This window comes from Melospiza melodia, chromosome 1, assembly GCF_035770615.1.
Source record: "Melospiza melodia melodia isolate bMelMel2 chromosome 1, bMelMel2.pri, whole genome shotgun sequence".
NCBI lineage: Eukaryota > Metazoa > Chordata > Aves > Passeriformes > Passerellidae > Melospiza > Melospiza melodia.
The window spans coordinates 54,242,143-54,261,887 of NC_086194.1; the positions used below are offsets into that span (position 1 = coordinate 54,242,143).

General features: G+C 36.3%; 1 protein-coding gene across 3 annotated transcripts in view; it reads right to left on the reverse strand.

Moving 5' to 3' along the window:
- The window catches only part of SUGCT (succinyl-CoA:glutarate-CoA transferase), a 309,674-nt gene that overhangs the window by 265,427 nt on the left and 24,502 nt on the right, over positions 1–19,745 (reverse strand). For all 3 annotated transcript variants that reach the window (XM_063158278.1, XM_063158287.1, XM_063158295.1), the window contains exon 7: positions 4,701–4,792. In XM_063158278.1, the coding sequence (XP_063014348.1) occupies positions 4,701–4,792 (92 nt within the window). The remainder of the gene's footprint in view (positions 1–4,700; positions 4,793–19,745) is intronic.

The window sequence follows — 19,745 nt, forward strand, 5'->3', positions numbered from 1 at the left end:
TAACACTTCAACTCATCAATGCAAAAAGAAAAGAGATAATGTTAGAGACAAGAGAAGCTAGTGAAGACTGAATTTTATTATGTCCAGAAGCTAAAGGCCTAAAAAGATTCTACAGTATGCTGACACAGCTGCCTGTCTGTTTAAAAGGCAGAACAATATTGCTTCATTCTTCTCTTTCACTTTTTTTCTCTCATCTTCAGTCCCTCCCCAGGTGAAAGCTCAGTTTTGTATTTTCCACTATACACACTCTGGGCTTCTAGTAAGAAAACAAACACAAATTTTTGTTTACACTCATAAATATTATGAGGTGCAAATACATGCAAATTCATGAGTGAAGTCACTGAAAAGCTGTTTGTTCAAATATCCTTTTTCTGTATGTCATATCTTTTCTAGCATCAAGGGAAGAATCTTCATGTAACATCATGTGTTTCAGAACTTCTGTAATCATTGGCATGATATATGTCCCCTCTGAAATCAATGGCAAAATGAACTACTAATTTCAGCCCAGCTAGGCTTTTATTGTAGTGCCTCTTCTGAAACATTTTCCATTTCCTACTCTGGAAAGTTTGAGGTCAGATGATCAGATTATCACATCAGTTCCTTATTTTGAAATCTTACTTCTTGTTTGTTTGGGGTTATTTTTTAGTTTTTAAACTGTGAAGAAAAGTAGTAGTGCAAAGATAATGAGACTCTTCCAGAGTTCTGGCACACAAGTAAGCCTACCATAAAACAACTTAAAACCATTACAATTGATAAATAATAACAATTTGTCATGAAATTGACTAAAAATTACAAAATCTGTATAAAATACAGCAAAATTGGGAAAAAATTAGTTACTCTCATCCAAACTGCAGGAAGGATTAGTCTGTGACTCTCTATAGCCTAGACATCCATAGGATGATATATAAACTACACAATACTAAGGTGAACGCTGCTTTAGGAAGTACAACTTTTTTGAAGAATCTCTTATTTCTTCCTTCCCCTGATGCTACACTAAGCTACTTCAGCTTCCCAATAGAAAACACAACTCAAATGTTCCAGTTATTTACCACCCTCATTGTACCCAACTCTGGCACATAGCAACATAGCAAAAAGACACATACACATACAAAAACACCCAACCAAAACAAAAAAAACCCTCATATTATCTGCAGCAAGTAATTAGCTTGTTTAAATTGTTCTTTCTTTATTATAGCCACTTCATTATATTCACTGGGTTGATAAGAAACAAAAAAGACTAGATTTTACAAACAGATGGGCAGCAACATATTTAGTTTGAAAACAATGCCCACTGTTTTAAGAGTGTCAATAATTTCACCCTTTAAGGAGAACACTACATTTTGAAGATGAAGAAATTGGGATTATTTTAATAGGTTGCTATATATGAACTCCAGAACCTTCCTCATCAAGTACTAAACTATCTAATGTTTAAAAGTAAACACTTCCTTTGCCTCAGTAAAAAGTTCACCTTTATTTCTAAAAATACTTTCACAATTTCCCCTTAGAGAACACTCCTACAAACTACTAGCACTATATTGCTACGTTATTTTTAACATGTTGGCTTTGTTTTATCCTAACACTCCACAACCCATAATTCTGAACCAGTCCACACAATTTCTAGCCATCCCTGGTCTTCCTACCAAGACTCATGGTGAGCTGCCATGTCTCACCATTTAATCAGCTTCAATCAGCTCCTGTGCCAGAAACCAGTCTTTTGGGGCAGGACACACAGGTGTAAGTACTGTGGAATGGATTAATTCAGGCGTTATCACTATCCTGCAGAACAAGGGATGTGAAGCTGCTTTATATGAAAGATTAAGCTAAACACACAGAGAAATAACCTTCTTTTGGACAGAGCTTCTGCTAGCACAGCAGCACTTCTGTATAGCTAACATTATACCACCTACCTGGGCAAAGTAAGGATCTATACAGTATCATTTATTCAAGCAAGTTATTTCAAAAGTGCCAAACACCGCCACCCCTGCCAGACAGAAGTGATTTTATTGTTCTGGTAGGAAGAGCAATGTAGCACTAGCCAGGGAGAATGTGTCTTACGCAAACAAAGCTGCCATCCAGCCTCAAGGGCTGGCTTGAACTCTCAATTAGGTGCAACATCAGGAGTTGCCCTTTCCTCATTTGAAAGGATAAAGATTCATACCAGTTAGGCAGACCTTTTGTTTTTAAATCACTGTGCTTTGCTATTACTCAATCTTAGAGTTTACATTTTTATTCCTGATTTTTGCTGTTTGCTAAATTCCTTACAACTGGTCGACATATTCTTGCCCAGATATAGCCACAACATGTTTTAGAAACTTCCTTTCCTGAGGTGGGTTTTTTTGCCCTTTGACATAATTTCCCTTTCCAAATTTACATCGGTAATACAAAAATCATCCATTTAAAATGAAAATTGGTTTGAAATGACATGTTTAAGAAAAGCATTCTAAGTCCAGTAGTTTTACAGATGTGAAATAATTGCTGAAGCTAATATGAACCAGCAATGGCTGTATTTTTCAACAGCTCTCAACTATATACACCATGTGTATTCTTTTGTAACACTTTGTTTGGTACTAAACTGAAGAATGAATGGCATCTCTGGATTGCAGATTAAAGGCTGACTCATATTCAGTAAAACAAAAATGTTTTTTCCTCAAGAAAGAACACATCACTATAAAGGTACTTTAAGTATTGAAGACCACATGTAATAATCCACTAGGAGATGGAGGTAGATTTGTGATCAAATTGGATTTTATTTAATTAATTTCAACACATTTGTTTTTTTGGAGTCATTGACTACTTAAGTCTTTGAAACAATACTGTCCACCTATACATCCAAAAATGGTTTTGAGAAATTGAGGAAATGTTACATAAACAACTTCAAATAAAGAAAAATAAGCAAATTTTTGCATGCTCATTTTAATCATGCAAAAGAGTGACTAAGTTTGAATGAACTCTCAGAAGCTCCCAGTGAACAGACAAAGCTGTTACTGATAGTGGCTAAATGATTCCTATGATTACATTACCTCAAGGCTTGGTGAGGTGATGCGAACATCTGGTTTTCCAGCGTAGACCTTAACACAATCTATGTATAAAATCTATCTTCATAACAGCCACTGAGGACTATTATTTTCATAATATAACTTGCATGCAATTATTCAGTGTAACAGTTATTTATTCTGGCATTCACATATTATTGAAAAGCAGTACAAAAGTCCTGTGTTTTTCAATCTTTCTATCTACCTTTATTCATGTTGCACTAACAACATCTGGCCCTTTCTAACAGTTTGTATACCCTTCCAATTTTGATTGGTATATTTTGAGGTGTACATGAAGTTTCTGGCATTGTACTGGAAGTATTAACCTCCATTCTACAGATACAATGTTAAATTTACTTATACTGCAGTTACTGGGATCAGTCACTGCTTAGTGCACATGTACATGATATATTTGAAGGGAAGTGCCTGTAAGGACAGCACTCAATTTCATGTCTTCTCATGTTCTGTGATGGAACATCCTATGAGTACATACCAATAACACAGCAGAAATAGACAGCCTCAGGAAACTAGGCACAAGATGTTTCAGCTTACTCAGTCAAAAAATGCTCAATTTTGGCTTTTTCCCTAATAAAAAGGACAACGCTGGTAACAATACTTGCCAGAAGTACAAACTTCTGATGTTTGCCATTGTTCTCAGTAGAAAACAAGTCTATTGGCAGAATATCAACCCTACAATAGAGTTGTGTCCAGATCATGTGGTTAGCTTTCAACAACATACTCAAACATGAACAGCTGACACTTAGTACAGAAACTTTATGAATTCCTTGTTTATCTAGAACATGCAAGTATTGTACTCACAAGATCTGCACTATTGCTTCCAGAGTACCAGGAGCACCTCCACACTAGAACGGTATCTGGCATTTATAATGCATAGAGCAGACTTCTAACACTACCTCACTTGAAAAGGGACATTTGAGGACCACATTCCCTGCATCTGTAGCTGATTCAAGACAGCTTAATTAAATGTTTATTTCACCAACATTTTTCTGAGGTGAAGACACATGTTCTGTGTATCTCTAGAATTTAGATACTAAACTATTATTATGCTTCCTGCACTGCCACAGCTAACAAAGATCTTGGATATCAGTGGGAATAGGTAGCACATAAAGCTTTTCCAGAAATGCATGGCATCTTTCTGCCTATTTGTAGGCAGAATGACTGAAAAACACCCAGCTTTTGTCAGATATCTTATCTATTTTGTCAGATATTTTATCTAGATAGCTTCACAACTCCCATTTTTACATAAGAAGGAATATCAATATCCAAGCATCAGTGAGACTTCACACTCATAGATATGGTTCTATCATCCAGCTGTCAACAATGTGTCTACTACAGCTCTAGAAGTGACTACAAGTGACCATTAACAGGTTAGCATACATTGCCAACTTATTCACTGGAGATTCAGGATTTTTCTTTTTTTCTTTGATTTTCTGTTTCTTGAGCATTTTTCTTTACAAGCCTGGAGTGACATAGCTGAAGTATACAAGTACTATTATTTTCTTAGATTCCCAGAGATGAGACCTCTTGCTGGACTCAGGAGGATTTGCATAACAGATGTGTTACCAGCAGGCTGACTTGTTCCATGCAGCAGCCAGTTTTGGGACACGGCACAAATATTCTATGAAATTTTTAAGTTGTGCACTATACCTCATGCCCTGTGATATGCATGAGACCAGAAACAGCAGCAGCAATGGAGTCATATCCACCTCTTTGAACCACTGGACCAGTCTGACCATAACCTAAAAGAGAAAGAGAACAACTAGTCATACAATCAAGAACAAGTAGAACTTAAGCTATTATTGCTCCTCAGCTTTTGTTAAGAAGCTGTCCAGACTGTACAACCAATGAACACTATTGTATTCTCTTTATTCCTTCACATTTCTAAGAGTAAAGTTGGATTTATCCTCTGTGGGTTGAGGATGTGTTTGATCTTAATTCTAGACAGACTTGTATCCCTGCTATGTTTCATTCCTTTTGGATAAAATTTCCTTTGTAATTCACTGCGTCAGCTGAGGCTGGACTCAGATGTTATTTCAGAGAATCTACAGTATGTAGATGTTATTTCAGAGAATCTACAGGCCTACAATTGCTGTCCAACAGGGCCCATCTTGCCTGTGTTATCTCCACTCTGCCATAAGGATACCTTGAATACTTCAAACAACACTAAAATCATGACACTATGGTTTTGACACATTAATTGCTCCCCCCTCATTTCTGTTACTTTATTCCATATCTTAACGGAGTTACCCTCAAAACAAGCATTGTTTACAAAAGATGGCAAGGCCTTAGCAAGCACGTACAATCTGTTTGTCAAGAGTTGGCATCAATGAAGTCCAAAATACTGAGAACTTTCACTGAACTACCTAAATACAGTTTTGTTCAGCTGTATAATTAACTTCAAACAAACAGCTGTAGACAGAAGGATGCTGTCTTACCTCTCTTTGCTATAGTCATCATGTTCTTCCAATAACAACCATAAAATCTTCCAACTGAGGAGGTCTTGCACAAGCAGCTGACGAGGTCACTGGAACCAGTAACCACCATCACAGAGGATAGAAGTTAACAGGGAAGGAGCAACATATTTCATGGATGGTTTCTATTAGTTCTAATAATGGCAGAGCCCTCAATAATTAGATTTAAGTGCAGATTTAATAGGAAGCATGTTCAAAGCTATTTAAGTGCTTCTTTTTCTGATATCTCTAAGAGAAATCCCCTGGAGCAGTTACAAGATGTTTGTCAAAGACAAGATTCCTAGTCTAACTTTAGTTTTAAAAAATTTATGTTTAATTCTTACCTGTGAGGACAGTATTAGAATTACATTATATCAACATATACTGCAAGGTAAAAAATTCCTGAATCACCTAGATTCCTTTCCATAACTTGCCCGGAAAACTCTTCTCTATATTCAATCTGTTCAGTAGGCATGACAGTCTAAACACTGGGTTTGAGAATAAAAGCACACAATTAAAATAATTTTTCATTGAGTTCATCCTTAGTTCATCCACTTGGACTGATGCTGTTATGTGCATAATTCATAAATTACTCCTAATGTATATTGCAAGAGGATTGTGATGACTGAAAACTGGAGTTAAAGCACCTTCTTACTTCAATTGATAAATCATACTAAGCAAAACAATATCCACTTAATACACACATTTCCCCATTATACTACAAACTATCTCAATTGCCTGATATTTTTCTGGAGACATGAGATCCATGTTGTGCAAAGCTGTGGAGAAGCTCAACTTCTGCACAAAGTGTCACAGGGAATATCAGAATACTACAGCCAATTCACTGATTAATCAGTGTAGCTTCAAAACAAACATTTTGCAAGAAAAAAAGTCAACACTTTTCTTATGGTCAAATCTGTGTCATTACTCACAAGAGAGAAGAAAAAATCTACCAGTTTACCCAGTTTTATTTGAAATCTGACAATAGTCAACTTTGAGATCCCAAAGAGAACTCATGGTATTTCCTTTCATATTTACATTCTTAAAGTTTACAGCAAAGAACAATGTCTTTAAATGTAAGAGGACTAGCAAATAAAATATACTGGATCCACCCAAAAATGTTCCAAAGAGCACTAACTAGGCATATACCAATATCTCATTGGAATGAACTGTAGAATTAAAACCAGTTAAGTGTGTGGGGCCACTTCAAAAACAAAATCTTGCTCAATAAAAAAGAGTACTCAAAACAACTTTAATTGAATAGTGAAAAGCATATTGAAGTAAGTGAGAAACTACGTACTGGCCTCAATTACTAACAAAGAAAAGACATCTCAACACATCTACTCACACAAATGTTTTCATAAACAGCAAACATCTGAAAATTAAACATTTAATATGTAGACAGAACAACTTTGCAATGCTCTTCTGGTAAGGACAAACATCCATCCCTCAAACACTGAATTCAGGAAAGGTGACAGGCAGCAAGATCTGAATTTTTCTAGAGCAGTTTCACAAATAAATTTTTTTAAAACCTTTTCACACTTTGTAATATCCAGGTTTCAAAATAAAAGGCATTATTTAATGACGTTCTGGTTAAGATTAGGACTTGTATGGAGTGTTTAATTAGTCTTCACACATCACAATAGATTTAAAAGAAAAAATACTTAATTCTACTTTTGATCTCAGTTCTGAGTGGACAAAGCTAGCGTGGGGACAAAATCTGTTGTCATTGGAAATGTTTCACCCCAGGAACTATGGATATACAAGATTCCCAGAGAAAAAAGTAGACTTAAGTGAGAAATAGCTATTGCTAAAAATGAAAGATCTCTTTATCCAGACAAAAATCAAAGGCTGAACATTATTTTCATGGTCAATGGACCAACCCAGTGCAGATGTTTTAGAAATAACTAGGAACACAAACACAAAAAGCTTGAAGAAGAGTCCAAAATTACTTTCAAAAATATTCAGCCTGGTACACAGATTTTAAAATAACTGTAATATATACACATACATACATTTGTACATATACATGTGTACATAGATATACAAATATATAAATAACTCCCTACAGATATAAATGCCACCTAAAGTTTATGTTTTTCCAAATACTCTGTGTTCTCTCATACTTAATTCAGTGTGAAAAGCACAGATTTGCAATTACACCCTCAAACCTACATATAGGCTTTTGTTAAATAAAATGTAGTTAGTCGTTTAAAGTTTAGATAAAGTGAAAAATACTTTAGGGTAAAGAGATAATCCCAGTTGAATACAGAAAGAATAGGTTTAACAGTGATGGTCTCAGAAGGTAAGATAAGGCAGCTGATCACAATCCTGCTTCCCTTTAGTGGAGCTTATCACCGTAAGCTACAGTCAATATTTAAATAATCTCTACTAGAAAAAGAATTTATTTTAGATCTCCAAGTCCAATGTAGGTATTTTTACTTTGGGGAATAGATTTCAGACAGACAATAGAATTTAAATTTTAATTTAATAAAACTAATGTTTTCTAAATCATTTTAGCTTGTCAGGCAGCTGGCTAGATTCTAAATCTCACATAAAGCTTTAGGGTTTTGCAAAGCAGAATCAGCAAACAGCAAAAGAAAGTTGCACCACACTAAACCCCTATTCAACTCCCCAAATCTACATCCTATACCTTGCAGTAGGAAGATATGATTTCTTCTGATACCTGTCACATCCTCATGTGTCTAGAATTCAAAATCATTGCAGTATGAGCCGGTGTTCTCTACGGCAAAATGTACAGTTTCACAATCAAACCAAGTGCAAGACAATAACCTCCAGTTAGATCTCCAAGTCCTTCCTAAAAACTGTCATTGTCAAAGCATTATTTAATCTGCATAGCAAGCTTTTGAAATTGCCAGAAACAGAGAATCACACAGAATCACAGAATGGGTGGGGTTTGAAGGGACCACAATGGGTCATCTGGTCCAAGCTCCCTGCTCAAGCAGGGTCTTCTCAGAGCACATGGCACAGGATTGTGTTAAGATGGTTTTTGAGTATCTACAGTGAAGGAGACTCAACACTCTTCCTGGGCAATTTTTTCCAGTGCTTGGTCACCAGCACAGGAAAGAACTCACTCCTCATATTCAGGGGGAACTTCCTGTGCATCAACTTCCTCCCATAGCCTCGTGTCCTTTTGCTTGGCACCATCAAGAGCCTGGCTTCATCCTCTTGGCACCCTCCATTGAGGTGCTTAGGGACATTGATAAAATCCTTTCTCAGTCATCTCTTCTTGAGGCTCAAAAGGCCCAGTTCCAGCAGCCTGTCCTTTTGAGGGATATGTTCCAGTCCCTTACTCCTCTCCACTGACCTCCAATGGACCCACTCCAGGAGCTCCATGTCATTCTCTTGCTGAGGAGCCCAGCACTGGACACAGCACTCCAGATGTGGCCTCAGCTGGGCTGAGCAGAGGGTCAGGATCACCTCCACCGACCTGCTGGCAATGCTCTTCCTAATGCACCCCAGGAGAGCATTGGCTGCCTTGGCCACAGGGGCTCACTGCAGGCTCATGGACAGCTTGTTGTCCACCAGGACCCACAGGTCCTTCTGCACAGAGCTGCTTTGCAGTGGTTTGGCCTCCAGACTGTAGGGTGCAGGGGGTTATTCTTCCCCAGGCACAGGACTCTGCAATTGCCTTGGTTGAATTTCAGGTACTGCTTTCTGCCCATCTCTCAGTCTTCCAGTTCTTCTCTTCCATCTGTCTCAAGGCCCTGTTGAAGACCAGTTTCAAGCCCTCTGTGGTATCAGCCACTTCTCTGAGCTTTGTGTCACCAGTGAACTTGCTGAGGAGGCATCTGCCCCTTCACCTGAGTCACTGATGAACAAGCAAAACAATCCTGGGCCCAGGACTGAACCTTGGGGACACCACTTGTGACAGGCCTCCAGCTAGACCCTGTGCCACTGATCACAACCACCAAAGGACTATTTTCTTATTCAGCATAGTCACACCTAAATCCTCCTGCTCTGACCCTGCAGCCAAGTCTACCTTCTACATAAGAAAGTGTGGAACCTTTACTCTTTGAAGCTTTTTCTGAGCAAGAAAAATGAACCGGGTATGAGAAGTATGAAAGAACTGGCACCGGCTACTTTGTGTCAGCTTGAGGGAAAAATGGGCCTTTACTGGAGCCATTTACAAAGCAAATGCCACAGCTTTCCACCAGCAATCCTGTACCCTTAGCTCGAACATGAGGGAAGAAAGAGACTTTAACCAATTGGAAAACAGAGGATGCTAAATATCAGTAAATATAAATTTGCAAATGAAAAGTTTTAAAGAATTTTCTTAACCAAGATCTCCACTATCACTATTACTATGCAGCATTACATAGTGTATGATATTCAAAATGAGAGATGCTTAATGTAACATTAAAAAACCATTATCTCTCCGTTCCTGCATCTCTTTTTTTTAATATTTGGGTAAATATGACAATTAAAATTTTATAAAATAAGATGGCTAACATGTAATAATGCAGCTCACAGCTGTTCTGAAAAGTCTCCAGCAGTTTGATGGCCAAACCTTTGATATGGAGCAACAAGAGAAGACTTAAGGTGCCTAAGAATATTCATCTAGCAAAACTGAAAAATAATAATGTCAAGATAAATAGTAAATTATAATAGCCCTAAGATACTCATCACTAGCTAGGGGCATGGCAGAAGTAACTTTATGCAGGACATTATTTGCAGCTGACTGAATAATTGTTTGGTAAAATGAATTGAAGAATACAAATTTCCTGTGAATATTGGCAATATATACACATTGCAATTAAATGTAAGAGTCAAATTGCTGCTATTATCTGATTAAATTACATTGGTATTAATACGCCACAATTCCTGGCAAATGGAAAGACAAAAGTATTTCTTTCTCCCAGATTTTTCTAGTTAAATCAGACACATACACTAAAAAAAAAAAAAAAAAAAAAAAACAAAAAAACAAAAAGCAGAACAAACAACAAAAACCAAAAAAACCCTGAAAACATTTGTCAACAGGAAATAAATCTTAGCTTACCTACTATTCTGGGGTTGGTGTGACATTGTGACATTTGTCCATGATGAAAGAGGCCCATTTATTCTGAAACATGGAAGTTACTTCTAACACAACAAAGCTTATAGTTCTGGGCTCAGTGTGCAGGACCCATGTGATGGCACTCAAGGTTTGGAACACAGCACAGGAAAAATGATAATACTTTCAGGCATCATATGGGACAAAAGTTTGGGGGAAAAAAATAACATGTCATAACAAACTACTATTAGTTTATCCACTTTTAAATGGTCAATATATTTATCACATAAGAGAGACATAATTTGCTTTACAATCCGCTCTAAATGATTCTGTTCTGAGAAACAGAAATAAATATTATGAAGCGAGAAAGGTCAGGCTGAAGATTACCAAAAAAAAGTAATAACAGTAAAAGTTGCTGGAGTGCACAAAAGTGTTACTGCCCAAACTGCCAAATGTTCAAAAATGTCACACTAAATTTAAAAATGCTAGCAAAAAAAAAAAGCCCAACCCAAACATGTTTCCAGAAAGAACTCTGTTAGGAAAACAGACTAATGTGTTCTTACAGGTTTAGCTTTCTAATACCATGTCAGCTATATTTTTTGCCAGACGACAGTGGGATTTTTAGATACATTTATGGCAGACATTCTTCATAAACTTTTAGAAACCAGGCAGACCAATTAAACAACTTTGTCGCAGACAAAGTTTCATATGTCTGTAGGTTCTATGCTATTCCAAGATGTGTACAGAACACACCATATTTCCTTGCCTAGGAGTTACTGATGATATGATGACAGAATTCCTAACATGTATAAAAAAATTCATTTTGGCTAGGAGCTGCCTGAAAGCATCTGGGATAAACAGGCACTACTGTGTTGCAATATCATAACTTTAGGAACAATCACTCCAAAAGAAGTATTTTTATGTAGGTTAGTTTAGATTCATTTGGGATTTTTATGAAGATTAATAAAAATATTTCTCCATTTCTCAGCTTGTTTTGTATTCGATTTGTATTTCATGAAATTTAACAGCTCAGGATAGTGGGTCACAAACAATTTTCACCTTCAAAAAAACAACTGAGAAAGAAGTAAATGTCACATAATTAATAAATGCACAGAAACTGGAAAGGAGGAATGAAAACTCATTCAACACCTGAAATTGCTACTCTCACTTCTTCAATACAATGTGCTTTCAAGCTAATGATGGCACCATAATTAAATCTACAGGACAGCCTGAGTATGATTTTCTGTGTCATAAAAAGAAAGGTCAGCATTTCTCATTATGACCTGCGTTCAAAATATTTGTATCACATGCACAAGAAAACCAAAAGCCATAATTTCTGCACTTCTTCATGATTTGATAGCATGATAAAACTTTATAAGGCCAAATATAAAACACATTGTACTAAAAGGATAGGAAAAACCAACATGGAGACGTTGTCAACACAGACCAATTCCCTGTAGCTCAATTCCCAGATGACAAATGGCATTACAAAGTCAGCCTGTATAAGATATTCTGGGCAAAACATAGAAGAATATGTTCAACATAGGCATTTCTACAAATAGGAACTAAACATTGTCACAAATTCAATCCAGATAGATGGCTATCCCTGCTGAATAACAAATTAATAAGAAACACCTTTTGGCTTGTTCTATTGCCAAAAGAAAATATTCAATTAAAGACAGCTTACATCTTTACTTAATAAAGATTAATGAAACAAGCAGAAGAACACAAGCAATTCTCTGCGATGACAAAAGCCGAAGTTTAACAGACGCATTATAAGAAACTTTGTGGTGTCAGAGCTGCCAAATGCGTTAGCAAAACGAGGAACGACTTTCGGAAAATGCTTGCCATGTGTTGGTGAGAAGGAAAGGAAGTACAACTTCCTCAATAGGCAGGCTTACAGGAGATCAGAACAGATACAAGAAAGGTGAAGTCAGAGCAAACTGCCAAGAGAGATGAAAGGATGTTAAAAAAAAAATAAGCCTTAAGTCAGCAAGCATAAAATCTGACCAATCTGATAAAAACATTTCATTTCCCAATTGATGATTGCAAATGCATACAATACTTATTGCTTTTACACATGGTGATTTAGACATTCTAACGCTGTCTTTTGAATGCAATCAGGTGTTACAAGTTGGAAGGCATAGATAAAACAAAATTGTTAAATCAAGCACAAAACTCAAGTTAAGATTTAGCTACTGAAAGACTAGAAGAGGACAACTGGCAGAGCCTCTGCCAGTTGTTCAACTCCATTCAATTTTCATGTGATCTGGGTACCCAGCCTCACACAACTCCTATTAGGGCACCAACCACACTTCTGGAACACAGTCACAGACCATTTCAAACAAGACAAGTTTGGTTTTCAAAAGGCTTTTAATCAGCCTGCAAAATTCTAGGCCATATTTTCTAGCTTTATACCATGCCAAATATAAGTTACAAGAAAGCAGTCCTTCCCTCTATAGCTCAAACCATAATTACTTAAGAGATGCTATCTCTTTTGCTAAGTCAGCGAAAGTTTAAATTGTCACTCTCTGAATTTTAAGGTAGAAGCAGCTTCCCCGTCTGAGTGGGGTCACTCTTCTACATGATCTAAGAAATTAAATGTGTCATGATGACCATTCCTGAAAACAAAGTTTCAATTAAAAGCTTTTAGATGACAGTGAGATTAGGTACTCAAACTTTACTTCCCGCCTTAAAGGAGGCTGATAGACAACCAAATTCCCCATTGCTATTCTGGGTTTACACAAATATTCCCAGCTGAACACACTTAAAAGTAACAAATCATTCCTTGTTCCATGCTTGGAACAAGGATACAGCTGATATTAGGACTACAAATATTTATATAGTGAAAGTTAATATTAAAATAGTGAACTGTATTACTCCCAGCAATGTAGCAATGACATTTTCCCAGAACATCCAGGTTTCAAAATTTGCACAGAAATTAGTTAAATGCTGAGGCAAGCTGTCTGTCCTAACCTCTGTGTGTCCTCACTTACTTTGCTAGGACTGCTCTACCCGCTCAACTCTGCCACACTATTATGACTAAGGTAAGGGAGCAAATATTTGTGAGAAATACCTGACTAATCTGGAAATCAGTCAGGAGTCAACAAAAAGACACCACACTCCAGCTCAACAGATATTCATCATCTTACTACTTCTTATAGTGAAAAAAATCATGTAAAATTAAGAAGTACCTGCAGGGTGTATTTTGTATTAATATTTATTAAGCTATAGCCAAGCACTACAGTGTTAGGACAGCCTCAGAGAAGTCTTCTGACAAGGACATGATTATCTACGATCCCTTGACAGAAATGTAAGGTAATTACATAATTATTTCTCATCTGAAACAGGTGATGTACGTTCTAAAATGGATACTACCTGTACAGACACCCATTTGTTGTGGCTGTACATAGTTATGTTGACAGAAAAATCTGCACAGCAGTGTGCAGTGAAGGAGCTGACTCTGACCAAACAGCTCCCCTGGGGGTTGCATGGCCGTGGCTGATCCTGACCTCTCCCTCTAAGATCACATACATAGTGCCTCAGAAGTTGGAAAAGCATATTAAATGAACTCAAAATCAGGATGTAATTGTTTTTTTAAACTTTCCAAAATTTTCCTCAAAAATTTTCAAAGCAAATCTATAAAGTTTAATTCCCAAAGAGGATTAAGTCATACAGAATGCAACATAGTCTTAGAATCTCAGGCTGTCATTTCAACCCTTTCAATAACTTAATAATAAGTGATATTTTTGAGCCTGATTTTAGTTTCCTTCAGTCTACAAACACAAAATATTTAAACAAAGAAGATAGGATAAAATACATGGTCTGGAAATAAACATATTTACTCTTTTAAGTTTTAAAATGAAAAGAAGTTCAATTCATTAATTAATTCATTCCCATATATTTTAAGATCATTACTTTAATTTTACAGAAATATAAGAAACTGACAAACAATCATGTATTATATGTTCTGAGCAGGCACACGATATATAGCACGCCTTCTTATTGTACAAAGAATATAATTTTATATGAACAAGCAACTTGTAGTTGTAGTTCCATAAAATAATTTTGGAAGATGTAGTCTTTTAAAAGGTTACAAAATTTTGGCCTCCAATTTTCCTCTTGAAATGGTGGTCAGGTCACTGTAAGACACAATCACAACGGCACTAGGTATCCTTACCCTGACTTTGCAATACCCACAAAGACTCTCCTGGAAAAGAAAGCCATCCTCTCTGTTAGAAAGCTTTCCTAATTGTTTAATAGGAATCCTTTTTTGCAGAAATGTGAACAGTTACTTCTTGTCCCATGTATAACAGATTATTATTTCCTCTTTACAAGAACTTTAACTTACAAGAAGACTGTTATCCACAAACTCTTCTCATTACATCCTTACTTCACAGTAACTTTTGCTACTTGCTATGTCAAAGTTTTCCCTACAAGTCAACTCACAGATCAATGGATTTAGCTGCTGGCATAAACACTGAGATACAAAATGCTGTTAACGATCAGGTACATGGAAAAGTTCCAGATTCTGACACTATCTAGGTTTCTAAAAATGACAAAAACCATGCTATTTTTCAAACTTGGGTGTCTTCTACCCCCAAGTCTGTTTTTTTTCCTGTTTGCTAGCTACTGACAGTGTTTTATTTTATAACAGTATTCTAAAATCACAAGTAATGAAAACCATATGCTTACTTGGAAAATATTTTCAGGTCAACAGCAGCTACTTACAGTCTTCCTACAAATCAAACAACACCCACAGACAATACCGTGAAAGGGCACAACAAAGCCACTGGATCTTTTCACCATTTTAATTAGTTATACTTGCTTCTTTGGTGAAATCACAAAGCCTCACCATTTGAAACAATGAAACAAACCAAACAAAGAAAAACTCCCGCAATCTTCATGAACTAAGTGCATCAGGCAAGGGAAAAAGATCAACAGAACAAGATAAAGCAGATAAGAATGCTATTAGACAGGATATTCCCGAAAAATAACTCATTTGGAAAGAAGCAGAGAAATTTTTAGCAATAATAAACAACATATTTCATGATCTTTTCATGATCAAAGTCTTCTTTTTAGACTATGGCAACTCAAACACAATAAACACTGCTTTACAAAAGCCTGCTGCATGGCTTCTGAAGATGCCTAAAATCTTCCAGCTTTGTTTCTGTTAACTTAGCTAGGCACCAATCCAAGCATAACAGCTACTGAAAAATAAACATTAAATCATCAGTAAGTGTCTTCACAGTTGTACTGTGCTGTTCATATCCAGGATTTTCAGTGTCTAATCTGTTTTCATTCACTGTAAACTAACCCAGTGTTAAATCTTAGAGCTCACAGGCACTCTGTCTGATATTGTATTCTTCATTAGGACAGAGTCCAAAATTCTGAAGTTTTTGATTCTATACAAAATACTGCTACTTAGATGAAAGAACAAGCAATAGAGTGAGAAGGCGTAAGAAAAGCATTACTTTCATGCACTGCTGAAAGTCAATACTTAATATTAAAGCAAGGAAGAATTATGACTGGTTCATTAAACTTTTTATATGCTTCATACTGAACAAAGAATAGGAACACAGTGTTTCAGAAGAGCACTCATTTTCAACTGCTTCTTGTTCCTAAACTCACAGTATTTTGGACATTCAGGCTATGTGTGACTGAAAAAATAGTAGTGGAAAAAACAGCTAAGCCCTCCTGCTAGGATGCTAAATGCCAATACAAAAGGGTAGCTCAATCATTTACAGGGGGAAAAAAAAGTTATGCACTCTAGCTGCTGGTGGTGTGCTGATAACAGAAGCAGCAAAAAGTCAAAACTTAGTGTCAGTCAGCTAAAACACCCACCTTCCTGAAGATGTGCAGCAGATCTGAATCCTGCAAGGATATCAACCCAACCAACAGAAAAGGGATTCTGTCAGCCCCCATACACTTCTCAGTTACCCTTTTCCAATTTGCCACCTCTCAGTCTCTACCCTTTTCATACTCGTTTGTGTTACTGATACATTTTAAAAGTTTGGTCTGTGTCAATGCCAGAGTCCTTTATTATTTTTGAAGTACTGGCAAAACCCTGCAAGTATAGTGCAAATGCAGCTTTCCAGACCAAATTGTACTTCATACTAGAATGCAAAACCAGTTACAGAGATACATCTCCAAGAACAATTTTACCAGCAAAAGAAATGTTTTGTCAATATAATAACGTATTTGCTAATGGCTTCTGCCAAAATAACTAAACCAGGCAGTGTTAGCACCTCTTCACAGTCCTGTCCAGCACAGCTGTGCTGACAGAAGTCTGTTGTATGGAAAACAGCCTCTTGCTCAGTTCCAAGAAGTTTGTCAACCAGCTGAATTTTATAGAATCCTCTTTTGAACAGACTTGTTTTGGCCTATGCTAATTTTGCAAGCAGTATATAAGCCCACCAGCAACAAGAATGTGCTCTAAGTAGGAAAACTAAGCATTGGTTCTTCATCTTGGCACAGCACAACTACATTAATCTCATAGAAGGAGATACCTTGAAGTTTGTTTTTATGGTAAAATACCCAAAAAATGCAGCTTTGTAGTATTTATATTTCAGTCACTCTAAAATGGAATACACATTTTTGTGTAGGGTACAGGTTAAAAAACATTGTTGCCATCACCATTAGAAAAGCATAAACACTCCAAATTCAAGTCCATTTTCTTTCTCCTCCAGTCAAGAGATACCAAACATAATTGCTCTGCAACACACCTCAGTCAAATCTTGCTGGTTCACATTTTACTCCGCAACTTCTTGGCAACTCATGTTGTCCAAAGGGGCTGTAAGAGCACATTTAAAGGAGTTTAAACATAGAACACCATGGAGATATGAAAACAAATGGAGACAAAAAGACCAGCTAGCTGCATATTCTGTCTCCAGAAATAGAGAAAGATAGATGACAAGATGAGGAGGCTAAGCCTAATACTACTCTTGAGTACTCTCCAGGTTCCAACAGTTTACAGCTGATAGCCTTCTTGATTAAGTAGATAAAGTTAACAAAAAATTCCCAAATCAACTGCTTAGGAGTAAATACACAGAAAACCTTTGCAATTTTCAGTCACTTCAGGTAGGCAGACACTTCAAACTTACCTAATCATAAGCAAAAAACCAAACCAAAAAGAAAACTGAATATTTTGAAAAACATTACAATACTTTTAACACACAGTCCCAAAAAATTCAAATCCTATGAATCAGGCTTTTAAAACACATGGTTCTTAAAAAGAAATATGAAAAATATGTGAACAATAAAAGCAGAAGTAATTCAAAGTAGTCCCATTATTTGTCATCTGTCTGCAAGTCAGATCAGCAGGGTAGTCATTGTTTCCCAGTCTTCATCACAATCATTAGGATTTTTTTCAGTAAAAGTAGATATCAACAGAAAATAAACCCACTCTTATTAAAAAAACCCACCAAATACAATTCTAATCTCAGTAAAGAGAAAAAATAATCCTGGGTCTAATTGACCTATTTAATGCTTTTCATTTTTGTCTAGAAAAGCATGAGGTAAACTTCTCCTTGCAGATGGATCACCTTTGATACAAAACAGCTGGAAATATTTAGATCTTCCAAAAGAAGAGGCAGCAGAAATTAAGATCAAATTATTTATACATCATCAGAAGGTACACCCTGTTTGTGTAGCTATGTTTCTGTAGAATAATAATTGGCACCATGAGCTAAGAATTGAAATTAAAAGCTCACATTGATCCTCCTCATTTAAATCTGAATAAAGCAGTCAACTGTGGAAGGCTATAACAATATCTGCTTTATTTTATATATAAATAACATTTACAAAAATTAAATTTCATGTGTTTAGGATTGCAGTTTATACTCCATATACTGAGTACTTTACCCTCAGAAGAAATACTGGCCACAAAGTGCCAATCCTAATGCATCAGACTGTTATGGAATGGGTCTCGTGCCAAGCACAAAGAGGTTTAGGACTGTATAGGTTGCCTTCTACAAGACAGAATAAAGGAGAGCCACAGAACTACCTAAACATGTTCTGCCAAAATGAAGCAAGTCCTTAAAACATGATACTTGAGGGCTACATGATACTTAAAACATAATACTACTTTATTTTCAGAAGCATCAGCTATAGTGCTGCCTCACTTTAAATCAATGGACATCTATTTCCAGAATTTCCTTCCTAAAGTTTTGCAGGTACACAAATTATCTTTTGATCCTAAAAAAGTACTGAGAATAAATCAACATTACATATTGAGACACCATGATAAATGGCTCAATCACTTTGGCCCCAAAAGTAATGCAACTATAATACTTGAGGTCCAATGCACCATGCTGGTTTAGAGAGAGCTCGTTTTTGTTTCTACACAACACTATTAAGTGATGTAAATGTACTCTGACTGGCCTCAAAAGTTCCCTTTTGTAAAGGACAGAACCTACAGATACAGATCAAAGTAGTTCTCTCAGGAATTTACCTAGCAGTACCACCTAAACCACCACTGATACAACATTGCACTGCTGTGGCAATTGATTCCTTTCTTAGAAACAAGAACTGTTTCTTCATGCACAGGACCAAGTGACTTCTTTTTTTTCTAAGTTTTAGTGAAAAAGTACTTTTTTGACATCACTGAAGTAGTATTTGGATATATGCATCCTGCCAATTAATTTCCACACATAAGCAATCACTTTGCCACTTCAAACAGAAGTTTTCTAGTTTGATGGCTCAGCCAAAAGGAAAAATTGACACAACTTAAATACTCAAATGGCATAGGATTAGTTTTTCAGGCTAAGGCACTAATCTGTTTAGATGTCTAGAAAGAAATAATGTATCTTGAACTTTTGAGATAATACTACCTCTTCCACATTAAGTTTTTTTAAAATATTACACTGTAGAAACTCTGCTTGTGAACACTTATAATACAAACAGAGATTAGAACTGTCTCATCAGTTTCTTTAGTGGCTTTATTCATACAGTGAAGGTGGGAAGAAAGGAGTAATAGCTTAAAAAACCATCCTAATGCCTGGAAGCATAAGGGGTACTGGCTCCTTGGTTTTGATTTACATCATGCAAACTTTCAGTCAACAATTAACTCATTTATGAAGTTATGCCTTTACAATATTTAACACTTGTGCTATGTAAGTTAAAACAGTTCCAAATTCTTTCAGAAATTCATATTTAGAATTAATACAGACCAAAAAGCCTCAGTCCATTTGATCATATATTGATGAACACCTCAGGGATCAGAGCAAT